Genomic DNA, 18,637 nt, shown 5'->3' on the forward strand with positions numbered 1-18,637 from the left:
GCTGTATTAATGAAGGCTTTTTATTGCAACAGAAGGGCTTTTTATTTTCTGAAGGAGCATGAATGCATGGAAGTGACTCTTCATTTCAGTTTGTCATACATAAAATTTACTTTAGGTATTGTCTCCTTGATTATATTTTTTTATATGTGTCTTAATTGTTCAGGATGAATGCTTAAAATTCATTTCACTCTACTGTACTTCAGAATCTCATTTCATGGAATAAAATGTTTCTGATTCTCAGCCTCTTTGTTTCAATCTAAATCACAGCACTATTCTTAAATCACTTGTCATGGATTGCTGTCTTCAATTGCACAGTTTTCTAAAGACAAAAATGTCTTTGTTTCATATTTATAAATGTCAATATGAATATTTATAACAGGACTCCTCTTCTTAATTGTCAGTTCTTTTTCATAGCGTTATAATATATGCCACTACTACAAATATGATACCAGTATGATAGCGGTGTGATAGTGCTAGGAAAATTTTTAGTCCACTTGTATTATTTTAATGTATTGACACTAAAATTCAGAATTTTATGGTAAATATGCCAAAATACTTGTACACAATGAATCATAAATAGAAGGAAATCAACAATAGGAATAATGAATGAAGTATAAAGTGTTGAGTATTAATAATGTTTAAATTGCAAACTGAACTACCGTAACAAATTAAGGAACAGTACTTGTGCTATATCTGAGGACAAAGAAATATTCTTTTTTTCACCATGTGTCTTGAACTTTTTTGAGGAATTACTTTTCTAAAGTAAGTTTTACACTAAATATGCATAGGTTTGTGTTAGCAACCAAATTGGATAGTGCTTATGCCAAGAGTTGCTGATGACTTATTCAGTACTTAAATACAAGATTTTATAAAGAATATTGTGGATTTTCAACCAAGTGGTTATCCAGTTTAAAATGTCTAGAACAAATAAATAAACCTTTTTCACTCCACTGTAATAAAAGTGAAAACCATTTTACAGCATGATGGAATAATTCTTTGCTGGTGATTGATCTAAGTCATGGAATTAATTGTGAATCTTGACAAATTTTGTACATCTGGCCAATTGTGGATCTGCAGGTTGTCAGTAAAAGAAATCTACTGTTTTATAGAACTATGTTTCACACAACTACCATCTTTTTAGTAACATATCTGCATGCCCTGCGTACAACCTATTTGCAAGCATATGTTGCAGAGGTGAGGATAAAGGGCACATAGCTTATTATGTAATTACTATGCACACGGAACTGCTGTTTGATTACGGGGAAAGTTATTATTCTGCCATGGTTGTTATGCCAGTGGGTTCATTTTGATGATGTATTCTCTTAATGTATCAGCTTTAAGCTGTGAAGGCTTGGTTTAAATCCTGCCTGTGCATCATACATGAAGAGATGTATATTTATTTCCACGTTCTGAGAAGGCATTTTTCCACATGAAGACTTTGTGCATGTGTGCTTGATTAGTGATTGTTGCTTTAGGATGTGTGGCCACATATACTTCTGCAGAGGGAGGGTTAACACATATGAATAATACTGACTCTCATTCACCATTTTCCTGTTATATGGCTACTTACAGCTATATCGTAAATATAAAAATTCCACTTTAATGAAACTATGCCATTGTTTTCTCCCTTTGAAGAATCATACAGTAGTAAAATTGGGACACAACAGAGGATAGTCAGTGGAAGCTTGCCAACTGCCATACGGTGCTAATTATGGTAATGGCATTCTGTATTGTCAACTCAAGATTTACAGCAGATTATTCATGAATGCAGTGTGACCTTATATCACTGTCAAAATTTATAATCATCATACCAATTTATGTAAAGAATGATTAAGTGTTAAGTTTGTTATATATGGAGAACATTTTGGACACTCTAAGCCTCAGATGTTCTAATATGTCCAGTCTGGAGCAATAGATTAATACAACATCATGTGTTAAGAAGCATTCACAGCAAAGATTGTGTGTTCTCAGAAACCATTTTAAAACCAAGATTAAGATCTGCATGATTTAAGGAAATGGGAAAAGGATATGATCGAGCAAACATTTGGGTTTTTTGAGATGAGAAAGCCAAATGTATCCTAAATATGTGACTATATGTTCTGTATTCATGATATAATGTGTTGTATGTAGGAATGCATGAAAATAATAGTGGGAATAAAAGTTATATCATGGAATACATTGTGTAAATTATGTACGTAATTCATCAGTAAGTCTCTCATGTACAGGCTTAACCAAAGTTACAGAGAAGATCGAGAGGTACCAAGCTAAGTGACATATGTGCCCATAAACGTGGGAGTGGTGGGTAGACTGTGGTAGTCTGAACTTTTTTGGCATTTTCCATAGTACTATTTACATTGGTCTATATGACATTTGATTTTAAGGTATCAATAAGCAGGAGTCTTAGTCTTTCAAGCAACATTCATTTATCTAAATATCACCAGCTTCATTTGTAGTTTAAGCAACATAATTTACTGTATCAATGAGTTCAGTAAGTATTTAACCATATTACTTCAGTTACCATGTTTCAAATTTTAGGCAGGGTAATGACTCTTTGCTTACTGCCAAGTATTGCTTTCTGGGAAAGTATTGTTCATGATGCTGTCATTCCACACATATGCACACTTAGTGCCAGTTTTATCATCATTTCAGGACTTGGTTTTAGGACTTGGGAACTGGCTAACCAAATGCATCTGGGCCCCTGAAAGGAGTCTGCTTCTCCTTTCCTATGAGATTTTAGCTACATCATCCCATTTTCATCATACCAGCCACCAGCACCCTATTCATCCCATCTAAATATCCCAACTGATTTGTAATATCTTTCTGTCTTCGTCTGCCATCATGTGTTGAAATAAATGCCTATTAGGCCACAGTAGCTAGCATGATTTTGACTCCTGCAGATTCTGTCCTTCAGTCTGTTGGTTTTATCTGCTGCGGTATTTGAAAGGTTGAGCTCCTTGAGCTACCACTTTGAAGCTCTGATGCTTATCTGAGTGATGTCGTTTGGCTTGTGAATTTGAAGTGGAAGATGCTAGCAAAGGAAGTTAGTTGCCTCCTTTCATGGGGGAGTGGAAGCTTAGAGGAAGGAGATGGAAGTTGTTTATCTTGTAATTGTCTCAGTTGTAAATCTCTCAGTTTCTTCTTGAGATGTCAAGTGACCTTGGTCAAATTTAGGTGATTGCAAATTGCTCTGTGGTGGACTCAGTACACTGTGAACCTGATCTAGGTGGATCTACTTGAGCAGGGGGGTTGCACTAGATGATCTTTAGAGAGCCTTTCCAATCCTTACCATAATATACTTCTATGATAGACTGGAATGTTATGCTTCTTGCTTAGCAGTGACCCAATTCTTCAGGCAGCTGGATCATAACAGTTGCAATTGACTCAGTATTGAAATCTCAACATATAATTTTTAATGAATTTAAATGTTTAAATGCCACAAAATACATCAGAGTTATTGTAAAACATTCTTCCTGTCTTTTCTTCCACAGTACCAGGATACGAACATGCAAGGTGTAGTGTACGAATTGAACAGCTACATAGAACAGCGCCTGGATACAGGAGGAGATAACCAACTACTTCTGTATGAACTCAGCAGCATCATAAAAATAGGTAAGGTGAACTGGATGTCTCTGAGCTGGTACTCAGTATTAGTGCACAGCCCATTTGTTAGATGGTTTAAGTAATAAAGGTAGATATTAAAGGATAACAGTATTTCCCTTGGGTGTTTTCTCAGTATGAGCTTGCTTTGCCTTCTGACCCTGAATGAGTCCTTGATTACACTTAAGTTGATCTGATTTTTGGATAGTGTTGTGAATTGAATTGGAAGATTAGAATCCCCTATTAAATGGACCAAAGAATAGATTATTCTGGTTACAATGGTGTTGCAACATCAATATTGAAAGTAACAAACAAGCAAACAAATCCATTGGTACTACCACTACATATTTAAACTCTTTTTGAAACAAAACTGAGATGTTACTGAAAGAGGGCATATCTGTCTGCAATCTCAAATTACATTCAGTTGTTTTTAACTGGCTTTTTTTTTCTATCTCATTTAAGTACCTTTTGTGTTAAGAAAATACTTTAAATGATCAAAATTTCAAAAATAATTAAAAAATTCCCAATAACAGTACAAATGTAATTCAACTTTTTTTTTTTTTTTTAGCCAGAGTGGATATATTCAGAGTTCAATAGGAAGTATCAGTAGCTTTGTTCAGTATAGCTTTCAGTCAGCTCTTTAGAAAGGTTTTACCATCCCTACTGCTTCATCATTTTGTACCAATGAGTAATAATTCTGGTTGGTATACATGGTGTTTTGAAAGTACTGCTTTTGTTTACTCATTTTGCTTAGGAGGTTATTTTTATATTGATGTTTAGCTCACAGCAAATCAGACTGTTTTTTGTTAATATATAGCAAGTGAAATGGTATAGGAGACAGGGTCTGCTTATCTTTTAAATTTTGGGTTTTTTGTAAAGCAGATGAGATTTTTTTTATATACATAAACTTCCTTTACAGTGCTCATTGTAACTCAATGTGGTTACATACTACAGCTGAAGGATTTAAAATCTGAATGCAAATTACTGTGCCCTGAACTCTCACTGTTGTTAAACAGTGGGATTTTTTTCCTTTTGTAAAAGAAATGCAGAAAGCCAATTGATTTGATCACACGAAGTGTAATCACTCTCCTGAAACATACTAAATGAATTGTGTTTATTCATAAAAGCAGGGTATCAGATCTGTCTGCTTACTGGCTAGAATGTTTGTTAACTGTTGGACAGACATAATAGCTTACACTCAGAGCATCAAGGTCTGTTGTGTAAAGCAGAATGAAAAAGCTACTCTATCCTGCTATTAAAAAAATAGAAAAACATGCTATATCCTCTTCTAAATGCAAGAGTTTTCATTTTCATTTCATGATGTCTGGTTGACTTTAAACTTTTGAGACTTTAAGGAACTTGACTTTACCCTGTTTCGTACAACTTTCTGAATCTGACAGAAACCTGACAATTATAAACTTTCTGATGTGTGTCAGTGTTTTTAATATGGGGAAAGCACAGAAAATAGAAACAGATTGCTTTGAAACACATTTTTATGGCAATATTTGCAACATTTAATTTTCTTATAATTTTCTATCTTAAGGCAAGGACAAATATAACTTACCATCTATGAATGGCTTTTATTTTATTTATGGATATTACAATACTATGTATGTATTTATATTGTGAAAACATGTTCTTATGTTACTTCTATACTGTCATAGGAATTAAATTGAACTTAGAAATTAGTCCTTGGAATAAGAGTAAGATGTATAAAGAACTTGTTTCTAATTATCTTTCAAAATGTAGCAAATGCCAATGTGGAAAGCAAAAATTACCTTGTACCTCTAGCTTTGTAGAGCTTGGGAAGTTTCAAAGGACAAAGCAATTGACCTTCACCTTCAGAATTTTAGATGTTTGTCCTAAGTGGATGTGAATGTGTGGTTTAACCACAAAGATCTTTTCCCCCTGTGAGTACAATAATTTCTTTTATTATTGCTTTGGCAGCTACAAAAGCTGATGGATTTGCACTCTATTTCCTGGGAGAATGTAATAATGTAAGTATAATAATGCATGAAGATGCTGCTTTTCTGTACAGTTGCAAGTGCATTTTCCAATTTGACAATGATATTTTGATTTTATTTTCCATGTACTGCAAAATTACTGAATATTAGCTTTATGTTATTTTTATTTCTGTAAAATACAAGTTTATTGAATATAGTGGTAACGAATAAATGTTTCCCTCATTTAGATACTTCTAATTTTTTTTCAAGATTTATTGTTTCTCTAACTGTAGCAACTTGTGATTTAGCCCCTTTGTTAATTGTCTTTAACAAACAGAAAACTTGGATTTACTTTCTGCATAGCCTGTTCTTTTCATCTATTTACTTCTGTAAGTTTTTTTTAAAATGTTACCAGGTCTTTTGTTCACTGCCAGCTGCAACTTTCATATGTAGATTTTAATTAGCATTAAATAAATTGTACATTTAAAATTTATGAATGAAATTAGTTTCTGCTGTAATAATTTGGATTACAATGAGTCTAATTTTTTTTGTTATTTTGCATTTAGAACATATTATTTTTTTTTCTATCAAGAGTAATATGTACAGTTACCATTCTAGAAGATTTTGCAATTACTTGGAGTAGCTACCAGAGAAAATGCTTTGGTCAGTTCCATCAACTTAAAAGTCACAATTTGTCAGAAATTTTATGTTTTTCATTGGTTCAAGGAACAAACTCTTCTTACTGAAAAATGACTAGGAAGGAAAATATTTTTCTCGTTGCTTTTGTTTCCTTACTTTGCACACACACTTTTAATGGTTTATTTTTGTATAAATCATTAGTCAATTTCCTCTACTCTTTGTGAAATGATTGAGTTCCTAAAAAGGAAAGGATGACATTTTTGAAATAATGGCAACAAGTTTGAAGATGAACAAAGTTACAGGAGCCTTGCCTAAGAATATTTAATTATTCAAAAAGAGTGTCTAATTTGAAAGATGTGGAATAAGTCTCATACAGAAATTTCCTAAAATAAATGGAAATGGCTTTTGTATTTATTTTCACTCAATGATTAGTTCCTATAATAAAGTTAGTCAATGATATGATTCAGAAATTGTGTCTGATTTGAATGAGTTCTGCAAGTGTGTAAATAGCACATATTTTTAAAAACCTTTCACTGAGGGATGTAATTGAACCAATGTGTCGTTTATGCTTTGTGACTACAGTCCTTACTTCTCATTAGTATTGGGTAGGAGGTGATGAAAATGGTCTCTGATGAGCATCCTCCCACTGCCAAAGGCAGCAGCTTGAAGGAGGTGCAGCCATCCATTCTGAATGCACAGCTCTGACCAGCTTCATTGACAGTGACTGCCTAGCAGCTAAGCATGCTCATCCCTAAATCTTTGTAAAAGATTACAGTAAAATTAACTTTACAGCTTGAGACCTAGAGAATTCTTACTGTGGGGATATTTTTCCTATTAGATTAGTGGGATGTAATATGGAGTTTCTCTCAGTCTTCCTGGTACCTTGAGGGCCTGGGCACTTTATAACCTTCTGCTTTTTATCCCCCCCCCCCTTTTTTTTTTTAATAGCCTATTAGGCAGTTGAATCTTTTTGCTTCCCAGTGTAACTCTTTCCTGAAAAAAGTTCCAAACACTAAAAACACACATTGACTTTATTAACCACTGCTACGTAGCTGTATCTCCCAAAATGGAATGTTCTTCATGTAGTTATTATAGGGACTGATCCCAAGTCCTTTGAAGTTAGTGTGAGATTTTCCATTCGCATTAGTGGGCTTTGTGCCAGATTCATGTTTGTAGTCTTGTAACTAAATGGTAATGCATTAGCCTAGTTTTTGTAAGAAAAACTTTTTTTAAAATTAATTTGAATGTTTTTGTCTGTAGAATAATTAATTTAAAGGATGTGTCCAAGTGAGAGTAACCATTGTCCAGCAAAGACTGGCAATGTATTTTATTTACTTTAAATACCTTTTTTAATGGGAACAAAAAAGTTCTGTATAACATAAATGACAAAGGGAGCTAATTCTTTAAACTAAAATAGTCTGTAATTAGCATGAACAACGTAGTTGAACACCTATGGACATATGTTGAAGAATGGTTTCTACCTCGGAGGAGATTGCTGAAGACTATAAGTATCCTATTAATAAGCAGATTCCTACTTTCTCCCAGGTAGTTTTCTAATGTTTGGTGATGTTTGTTCTGACTATAGGGAACTTAGGATCAAAATGAATGCAAAAGCATTTACCTCTCTTTCAACTCCTACTGTAAATATATATAGGTATACTTGTGCCTGTTAAGAGAAATTCAGATTTGAGAATCTTGATGCATGTTAATCTCAGCCAAGGGATGTTTTTTCAATATGAGATTTCCATAAGTTTCTAATTAGGATAGAAGATAACTTCCTTTTACAAAAATTCTAGATATCTACAAAATGAAAACCAGCAAATGATTACTGTATGCTATTATTTCTCAATATTGAGAGAATTGCCACGTGATTGCAATTTATTTTTTTTTCCATGGGTTACTAAGAATTCATTGTACAGCTTTCTTTAGGGCAATTTTTAATATGGGCAGCACTTCCTTTACCTTAAAATTATGTTAGGATTTAAAACAATTATTTTCCACGTGAAGAAAAACTCTAGATTAGCTGTCTTTTCTTTTTGCAAAGCATAGATGGTACAGTGGCATTTAAAGAAGGACCTTGTTTTAGAAAAAGTTCCTCCAGAGTTTAACAGCACAAATCGGAGTTTTTATTTCTGTGTATTGAAGTACACAAAACTTGACGTCTTGACTTGTATTACAATTGGATAAGAGCATAAGGGCAAGGTAGTTTCAGACTGACAAGTCAGATTGAATGCCTTCAGGATCTTTATTTGAGTGAATTTACAAGAAATAGATGGTACTACACCATTTGCAGATAACGGTGCATTTTGTTATGCAACTCAGAATTGATGCCTGAATTGGTGTGGCCCATTCAGTCATTTTAATGACTCTCAGGTTGTTCAGATTGTTTGGAAGCACTAGAACTTGCTGCATTGCTTGCTAAGGGTGTTCTGATAGCATGATTCTACTTTTCAAATGATTGCCCCTGAGCACATAAGTGCCACTTATGTGCCCAACCGTTCCTTCCCCATGGAGTTGCCCTGTGTATGAGAATCTGGTTTTGCGTGTATATATGCTATACATATGGTAGGATGCATTGCAAAATACTCAGGTATTAGAAACAATATAGCTTCCTCATCAGGGTCAAGTGACCTAAACAGACTTGTGTCTATATATAATACCTCTGTTCTCAATGTATGTAAAAGCCATTTTGTAAATATGATATATTGGAGACTGAAAACACTTTCAAATCAAATGGGAATGTTGTACAACTCTCCAGCAAAGACTTGACTTTATTGCAGTTTTCTGATTTATTTCATATGAGGATGAATATTTAGTTCATAATTCTTATGTTATGACTTTAATTGAATATCATCTTCAAATATGACTTAATGGATTTACTGAAACCCTCATATTGGATGGTGTGAGCAAATCAGTGTACCTTAAGTACTGTTGCTAGCTGGGCATGGATTTAAGCCCATAAGCGACATCTTTACAAGGCAATATTTCTAGAATACTTACAGAATTTCTAATGTTTTATTATCTGATTCTTCAGATGGTTCTTGTTTATAGTCCTTATTTTTGAGTAATTCACCTCATGATTACAGTGTGATTCCTCCACAGAGATAGATGAATTAGAATTTAATGGTCTTATACTTATAGCAGCCGTTACTAGGTCTTGTGAATATTGCTTGATTCCCAGAACTGCAAATTGGATTGACAAACAGATTATCATTGCTTCAGATAGAAATTTCCAATAGCTTTATTGTAAGAAATAATTATGTGAGGCCGCAAATATGTGCATGTACTCTGCTTCAGGATATATCTTACAAAGTTATTCTAGAATTTCTGGTCATGTAGAAATTGTTGCAGCTTGACATGCAGTGCCACCTAGTGAATCTATGAGATGAGTGATTTGAATTATTAGTAACCAAAGAAAAAACTGCTTGCTAACTGTCTCAGATTTTTGTGCCAGGCCAAAATACGTTGTTTTGAATGTGTAGACATAATCTCTGAAATGTTGAGTCTTAAACACATTTCCAGGTGGAAACGTTCTAGCTGCAAGTCAGTTCAGAAAATTTTGGTCTCTACCCTTGAATAAATTTTGACATCATGTACTCTTTTTATATTTAAAGTGGAAGAAATATGTTGCTTTCTTTTTTTGACGGTGAGTAACAATATTCAGCAGAGAGGTAAAGCTGTTAAGTTATAGTCTGAGTTTACCTCCGAGTCAATAAACTATCAGGCTGACAGAAATTAGATAAACAACTGTCAAGAAACATTTTAGTGAATTTTTTTTTAGTGAACATTTTAGTCATTTCACTTAATATTCAGGTACACGGACTTATGAAATACGGTCGTGAAGAATATACTATAGGTAGAATGCAGAACTGGGTAGAAAACTAGACAGATTAGTTGGTTGTGGTTCACTACCAGAATGAGACAGTATTTTGTATAAATCTTCAAGGATTTATCCTGGGTCAGTTTTGCTCAGTATATTCATTAATGCAGGGGTGGAGGAAGAATATAGGCTTATTTAATTCGCTTATTACATTAAATTGGGAAGGATTGCAAGTGTATTTGTAGGAATGGGTTAGAATTCAAAATGATCACAGAATCCTAAGGGTTGGAAGGAACCTTGAAAGACCATCTAGTCCAACGCCCCTGCCAGAGCAGGTGATCTTGATAAACGGTCTGAAGAAACTAGACAGATTCAGTGAGGACAATTGCTAGGCTTTCCATAGATTGCCTCTCTTTTTAGAGCAATTAATAACTTTGATAAAGGTTCTAGGATTTGAAATGGTGATTTTGAAGGTAAACATGATTCAGCAATATCATTACTCTGGCAAAAAAACCCACTGTTGTATGTAACAGAATCATAGAATTGTTTCAATTGGAACCATGCCTTAAAACAGAAGAGATGGAAGAGAGTTATGGCAACTTAGTTTTCTGTGTCAATGAACTGGTATAACTCTTGTAGTGTTTTTCTGTTGCATAAATCACTTGGAAAGTTTCCAAGTAATGAAGTGTAAAGAGACCGATACCATTCAAAAAGATGAAAACATTAACACACCTCCCTGACCTGCTCCCAGCTACTAGTTGCTTTACAGCATATACGTGCGTTGTCTTAATTTCATAAGTATCCAACATTTCTGCATACTACATAGTTTAAAAATGCAAATTTGCTGTAAAGTACACTGTCAGTTATCAAGAAAGAAATAAGAAACTTGTATAAACAATGGGGGTAGGGGTTTGTTTTGTTTTGTTTTTATTTTTATCTCTGTGCTTCATGTAGTAGAATTTCTGCACTGTATTTAAATCCAGGACATAATTGTCTAAAGCTCTTTGGGATTTTAGCATGATAGTATTGGGCTACTACTTCAAGTTATCCAGTTTATGAATCCGAGCCACTAGAAAAACAGCGTAAATGACACCTGTAATTGACCTCTTCATGAGAAGAGACAGATTGAAAGCTTCTGAAAACTGTAGGTATTGTCACTCTAAGGATATCTGTCAGGGGGTGCTGATGATATTATGTAATGAGACTTGAGCTGTTACTCCTCATCTTTACTGGGATTTTAATCTGCTTCATCTGTCAAGCATTAGATTTTCACTGGAAAAAAACAACCATGAGGCCAAGTTATGACAGCGCGACAAGATGAACATCAATAGTTCTTCACGTACATCCTCTTAGCTGTTAGAAACAAGGCGTAATGAGAGTTTTTTCAGCCACAGTAAACAGATTCAAGATAAATTACTTTGTAATTTCAACAGACTGTGCGTGGCACCAATAAAAAAGCACCAAAAGCTATGGTATTATGGCTAATTTTGTTGCATATCTGAAAGCCAAGTTTTGAGTGTTTAGCTGTGACTTGAGAATGCTGTCATGTTGATATCAAGAACTGATTACAGTGTACATCATTCTGCATTCCTGCAGACTGGATGAATTATTAATAGCATTTATAAAAGACATAAGAGATCACAATACAATGCCTATACCTAAAGAGCCTATGAAATACAAAAGGGTAAATTTTGTTACATTTGTCTGTGTTTATCAGTGGTTGAACCTTTGTTATTGTTGTAATTTGTTTTAGACCTTCTGTTTTGCTTCAGTTTGTTTGTTTTTTTTAAGACCTCTTTCTCTCTGTGGTCACAATAAGGCCATTCATAGATTCCAAGCCAAACTGTAACAGTCAAAATGAATCATGTCTTTTATTGTTTGGAGACTTTATCAAAGTGATTTAAGAGATTAAACTAGAAGGGAAGGAATCATTTTGAAGATTTTGGGCCTCACTGGAGCAATCTGTTGTGTCACAGAAAGCAGGAAGGGAAGCACCTTATGTGCTTGAGGTGTGAACCTGGAAACTTCCAAAGGATTTGCTATCCAAGCCAGTGTTTACTCTTTTCATAGTTTATGAAAGCCAGAGTGACTGGGACAGGACATGGAATAAAGGCTATAAGCTGGAACATAAGAAGTTTCACTTGAACATGAGGATAAACATCTTTCCACTGAGAGTGAGGGAGCCCTGTCACAGGCTGCCCAGCTAGGCTTTAGAGTCTCTTTCTCTGGAGGTTTTCAAACCTGCCTGGACATGTTTCTGTGCAACCTGATCAAGGTGAACCTGCTTTAGCAGGGGGATTGGACTAGACAATCTCTAAAAGTCTCTTCCAACCCCTACCACACTGTGATTTTGTATAAAAAGTCCCTCTCTGGCTTTCATGTAACCCCCATTTAGGTACTAGAAGGCTTCTATAAGGTCTCCTCAGAGTCTTCTCAGGCTGAACAACCCAACTGTCTCAAGCTGTCTTCATAGGAGAGGTGGTCCAGCCCTCATATCATCTTTGTGTCCATCCTCTGGACTTACTTCAACAGTTCCCTGCCCTTCTTATGTTGTAGGTCTCAGAACTGGATGTCGCACTCTGGTTGAGGTCTCATGACAGTAGAGTTGGGGAGGAGAATCACCTCCCTCAGGCTGCCAGTCATGCTGCTTTTGATGCAGCAGAGGATATGGTTGGCATTCAAAAGCTTTGTTAACAAAACCTCAACAAAATCTGAGAAATTTCCACATCCTTAATTTGCAATAAATGTTTAAACTCATTCAGATTTAAGTTAATCATCTATGGAAATTATCAACAGTTACGAAACTTTAATAGATATATGTGTAAAGTTAATATGGAGTGGTAGAAGCTTGTGGACTAATTTCAGCCTATATATGGTTATGAGAAAATTTGCTTTTCTTTTTACTCATACTACATGATCAGGATAAGATTATAAATTGTTCTATGACATTATTGTTTGAGATCTAGGTGGAGGTCTGTCCTTGCACAGTCATAATTTTCTACCTGTAAAGACTCTGGAGGAATAGTGCCAAATTTAGAACCTACTGGGTAGTCAGAAGAGATTTTTAGTCATTGATCCTTTAGCAGTATGGTTTGTAGTTTCCCATAGAAAGCAGAATGAGATTGCTTGTGCATAACTCTTTTTATCACTGGATGTAAAGTAACGTTCAGGAGATTTTTCCAATATAGGACAGACAGTACTTCATGGTGATAGCAACAGAGGGATTTACCAGCCAAACTGATACTTGCACAAGGGTACAGTAAAAACTGAGCTGGCAACAGCAGCTTTTGCTAAAAATGCTTTGTGATGTCGTCAGTTGTTTGGCCACTGAAGATCCAGTGAAGGCCTTTTCTAGAGAAAAATACATACATGTGACAAAGAAGTGAGTTCTTTGTCTTCTGTTGAAAGTAGCCATTTGGATTTGTCTTTTTTTTCTTGTATTTTGTTTTGAGAAACTGTTTCTGAGAAGTGAAGAATTTGTACATTGTTTTATATTTAATTATGGACATGACTCAGGAGATCAGTGTGAAAAAGCACATTTTATACACATAATTGAAATGACACAGTTATTTTGCTAAACGTCACACATTGTTATTGGCATAAAGAACCAAATGTGTCTTAAGAAGAGATGAGAAGAATAGTATGAATGAAAGTGTTGATCTCTGGAGAGATCAACTTTGGTTTCTAGGGTCCTTTTCATTTTATTTGACTTGTTCCACTACTTAGACTACATAATTCAGACTTTAAACATTGTGTTTTATCTACAATTTGTGGTACTTTGCAATATGAACTACCTTTTCAGTATTGAACACATTATAGTGTTACTATTCTTACTATAAAAACACCTTTTTAATAGTCTTTTCCTATAAGCATATAGTGTTGCTTGTGAAACATTTATGAACTTCAGTTTTCTGTGCACATGATATCCTTTTCCTAGCTTCTTAGATATTTCTTTTAATATTCAATATCAGAACACTGATTTCAATAAACGGTGAACTGTGGTAATGTACTTTTTCAGATCATGGGATGCTTTCCTTGGATCTGTTATGTGGAAAGCAGACTGTCCCCGTGCAACCAGCAGAGCAGCAAAACTGCCACTGAGGGGTTCATTTTTCTCGGGTCAGGCTACACATGGCAGATGACTCCTGCCTCTTCAGCATCCTTTGCAAGGGAGGCAGGGCAGCTGCAAACCACAGCCCAGGAATTAAATGCCTCAAGAGTGCAGAAAACTAAGATCCCTGTGCAGCAAGCAAGTCTGAGCACAGGGATGTGCTGGTGAGTCACCCAGAAGGGAGGAGTCACTCTGAGCAGTGGTGCTACAGGCAGCCAGGGTAGCAACCTGGGAAAAATATGTTTTTCAAAGAAATGTGGTGACCTAGACAGAGATCCTACGTAAACATGTAGGTGTCCAGGTCTCTGGATGCAGGGAGTGCTGGAGCCTGGCACTCCTAATGGATGATGTAAAAGACAACTAAGGGTGGCAAACCAGTGTTGGGGGTGAGTCCTACACGATTGGCTTCTGTCTTGAAATGCCTGCAGACCAATTCACACATCATAGTGAATAAACGGGAGGAGCTGGAAGTCTATATACTGGCAAGGGGTTATGATCTGGTGACATGGTGGGACAGCTCACATGACTGGAATATGGTCATGGATGGCTATGTCCTTTTTAGGAAAGACAAGTCGACAGGATGATGTGGTAGAGTTGCTCTTTATGTGAGAGAGCAACTGCAATGTACTGAATTCTGTCCAGGTGAGCATGAGGAGCAAGTTGAGAGTTTGTGGGTTAGAATTAAGGGGCAGGCTAGTGTGTGTGACACTGGACACTGTTGTGGGTGTCTGTTACAGGCCACCTGATCAGGATGAGGAGGTTGATGAAGCCTTCTACAGGCAGCTGGGAGCAGCCTCAAAATCACAGGCCCTGATTCTCATGGGGGATGTGAACTACCCAGACTTTTGCTGGAAGCCTACATGGCTAGCCACTTACAGTCCAGGAGGTTCCTTCAGTGCATCGATAATAACTTCTTGATGCAAATAATGGATGTGCCAACTAGGAGAGGAGTACTACTGGATCTTGTATTCACAAACAAACAGGGTCTGGTTAAAGCGGTGAAGGCTGAGGGCAGCCTTGGCTGCAGTGACCATGAGATGGTGGAGTTCAGGATCTTATATGGTAGGAACAGAACATCAAGCAGGATTGTAACCCTAGACTTTAGCATAGATAGGTTAAAAGCAAAGTTAAAGACTGCTGCAACATAAGAAGTTCCAAAGAAATGCAAGGAGCAGTGATGGAGCACTGCCCAGATGGGTTGTTGAGTCTCTTTCTTTGGGGACATTCAAAACCCACCTGGATGAGTTCCTGTGTGACCTGCTCTAGGTAGTCCTACTCTGGCAAAGGGGTTGGACTAAGTGATCAAGATCCCTTCCAACCCTTAAGATTCTGTGTAAAAGCATATAAAAATGTGAAACCGAAGCTTATGAAGGCAAGTAACTGTGAAACTAAGTTTTCATTTAAAAATTACACATCATTTTGTTAGATGACAAGAAAGTAAGAATAAATGGAACTTTCTATTCTGTAGATTGAGAAGGTTTGTTCTGTCAGATTCAATGTACTGATTTCATGGGTTTTGTTGTTTGGGTTTTGTGTGGGTTTTTTTTTTTATTGTAGCACATTCTTGTAATTCATATGGAAAATATGACTACAGGCATTTCCAGTATTTTTCATTGCTAAAAGACATTCTTTAAAGAAGCTGTGAGAATAAATGGGGTTGAAGAGGAAGGTTGAGGTTTGGGTTCAGAATAAGCAGAAAATTTTAATATTTCATGCACTTGTACCATAATGCAAGACATCAAAACAGAATAAATTTGGTTTGTGTTCAGTAGAGCTACCACATGGAAGAAATACCTTTCCTTCTAACAGCATGAAACATATGAAATAAATATGCTTAATTGACTTTTCAGAGCTGAAAATGTGACAGCTCTTTTTTCTCTTTTAAGATAATTTAATTCTCATCTGTATCACAATATTAGAAAATTAATAACTGGATTGAAAACTCTGTTACTTGTCTTACTGAACTTTTTGAGACTGCTTGACTTTCTGCTTAAGAATGAGACAAATACCCAGTTACTGGTGGTGTCTGAATCTTGAGTGAACTCATTGAATGCCTTAACCATGAATGACTTCACTCTTATTTTGGCTATGAATTCTGTACTTTGACCATTTGTGTTTCCCCTTGTTATAAAGCCCAACTTTCTCCTAAAAAATGTTAATCTCTTCCATCTAAGGTACATTCATCACTGCAGAGCACCTACATATGGTGCATTTTATTTCACCTCCTTCATTTATGAACATTTCAGCGTGTTCTTTTAAAATTGTTTAGTGTGTTTTATAACGTGCCTTGCATGTTTGCAGAACAAGGAATTCTAATAATGAGATAATGCGTCTCCTTGTCACATCTACAGCTGACAGTAGATGCTGAATTTTCACATGCCAATTGTATGTTTAATATTCTGTGCTAGAAAGCAGCTGCTGTTTAGTAATTTACCTGGTTTCACAGGGCCCAAATTGGTAACTCTCAGTCTCTTTTCTTTCACACCTGAGTTTTGTTTCTCTTGTGATCCTTTTGGCTTGTTCTGCACCGTAGTACAAGGCATTCTGTAGTTGTGGTGAGCTCTGAGGTTTGTACTCAGCTAAAATAACTATATTAATACAAAATGTTATAATAATTGCCATCTATAAAGTGAGAATAGCATCACCACCCAACTTACAGGGGGGTTGTAGTAATGTGTGGCTAGAGGTTGTGAGGTAGTCAGATGCTATAGTGATTCTGGTCTCAGAGATCTCGGAGGGCAAAGTAAGAGAAATGCCATTCATTTCATACCACCTACATTTCACTTAATTTCTTTAATGAATCAAACCCATTGATTTTTTCATATTTTTGGTGTTTTTTTTTTTTTTTTTCCCTGCAGGGAATTAAGTATGCATATAATGGAGCAATATTTAAATAACAATTCCAATGTGAAATTCCCTGATTACTGCTAAGTCTAAACTGAAATGTTATTTGAACAAACTAAAAGTTCTTCCTTCAGTGTTTCAAAGCAACACTGCATTCAGAGCTCCTAGAATCTGGAGTATCAATACACTTACTTTTGTCTACTGTTAACAGAAACTTTTGTGAATGATAAACATAGGAGACAGATTAGATGTAATTAATATTAATTATCTTAGCTATTGATCTGGTGGAATCTTGAGTGATTGGCTGTTGTAGCTGCCCTAATGAAAGCAAAGTCTGATAGTAAAATTAATCAATACAAAGGAGTGGCACAACATATGGCCATTTTAACCAGAATTGTCAGTAATACTTTGTGTGGTGGCACAATTACCTGTCTGTGGGGTTATATATGTAAACTAAAAATAAAACAACAAACCCAAACCCCTATAAAATAATTTTCCTAGCAAAGAACTTTAATAAAAATGTTACATCTTAGTTCATGTGCTTTAAGTTCATAACTTAAAATCATACAGCTATTTAGCAGTAGAGTTGCTACAGTGCCACTCTATCGCTCCTGGTCTTACAAATTAATCAGTGAAAGGAATTGGATCTCTGATTATTATAAATAAAAAGACACAATTTGCCAATAGAACATGGGTCTCTGAGATGATGCCTTAGTTGTGTTTATGTTAAGAATGTGCAAGGAGGGATGGCTCAAGAGATTAGGACATTAATTTGGAGTCTTTGAAATACAAATCTGAACCCTGCTGTTCTTACACTTTGTGTAAACTTTGTCATGTAATTTATTCTTCATGTGCCTGATTTCCCTTTGTGTTTAAAGGGTAATAGCTCTGCTAGGCTGAGTAGCATGTGATAGGGATATGTGCTTTAGATGACACATAAATTGGTGGATATAATGAAGCAATAGTATAAAATTAAACAGAAGATGAAACTTATTCCTTGCAAAATTGACTGTTCCTCTTGATTGCTTTGGAGACAGGGTTTTTTTACATTGCTTTTTTGACTTCAGAATTGGTTGTCACTAACAGACTTCTAGACTGCTTCATTGTAGGTTGTCTGAAGGGAAATAAAAAGGAAAATCTAAAGAAAGTGTGATAGAGACATTTTCCAACATGCTACTGTTCCATAAAGTTTATTTTTCATTAAAAAATGAATTAAATTTTAGATTTGAAGAATGTTTGACACACAGAAGGATTTGCAGGTTTGACCTTTATATGTAAGTTTTAATTTTCTTTCCATAAACTAGTATTTGTAATCCCATTTGTTCTGGTAATGCTAACTTATTGTTTTTCTTTATCAGATGTTTCTGGATGAGTGTCATGATGTGAATGTTGTCACACTTTTCAACAAATGAGACAGTTTTAGGTAGGCAGCAAGAAAGATAGATGTACAGGGACTGAATGCAGTGACTTGAATTTCAGGAGATACAGTGTTAGGATAAATTTGAAATTACCTTTCTTTGCGTGAGATAAACAAGAAATTTAAAGATTTTTTTTTTTTTTAGTATTTTCTGTTGAAATAAATAAGTTCATTTCAGAAAATAAATAATCTTTCTCTTACTGAGTGGTATTTCCTCTGAATCTTTATGCGGTGTACTGTGTGTTCAAGGCAAATGCAAACCAACC

General features: G+C 35.4%; 1 protein-coding gene across 1 annotated transcript in view; it reads left to right on the forward strand.

Moving 5' to 3' along the window:
* PDE10A (phosphodiesterase 10A) overlaps positions 1–18,637 on the forward strand; it is a 190,008-nt gene that overhangs the window by 122,920 nt on the left and 48,451 nt on the right. Inside the window, exons 4-5 of the mRNA XM_061991606.1 lie at positions 3,489–3,609; positions 5,545–5,594. Coding sequence (XP_061847590.1) covers positions 3,489–3,609; positions 5,545–5,594 — 171 coding nt within the window. The remainder of the gene's footprint in view (positions 1–3,488; positions 3,610–5,544; positions 5,595–18,637) is intronic.

This window comes from Colius striatus, chromosome 2, assembly GCF_028858725.1.
Source record: "Colius striatus isolate bColStr4 chromosome 2, bColStr4.1.hap1, whole genome shotgun sequence".
Classification (NCBI taxonomy): domain Eukaryota; kingdom Metazoa; phylum Chordata; class Aves; order Coliiformes; family Coliidae; genus Colius; species Colius striatus.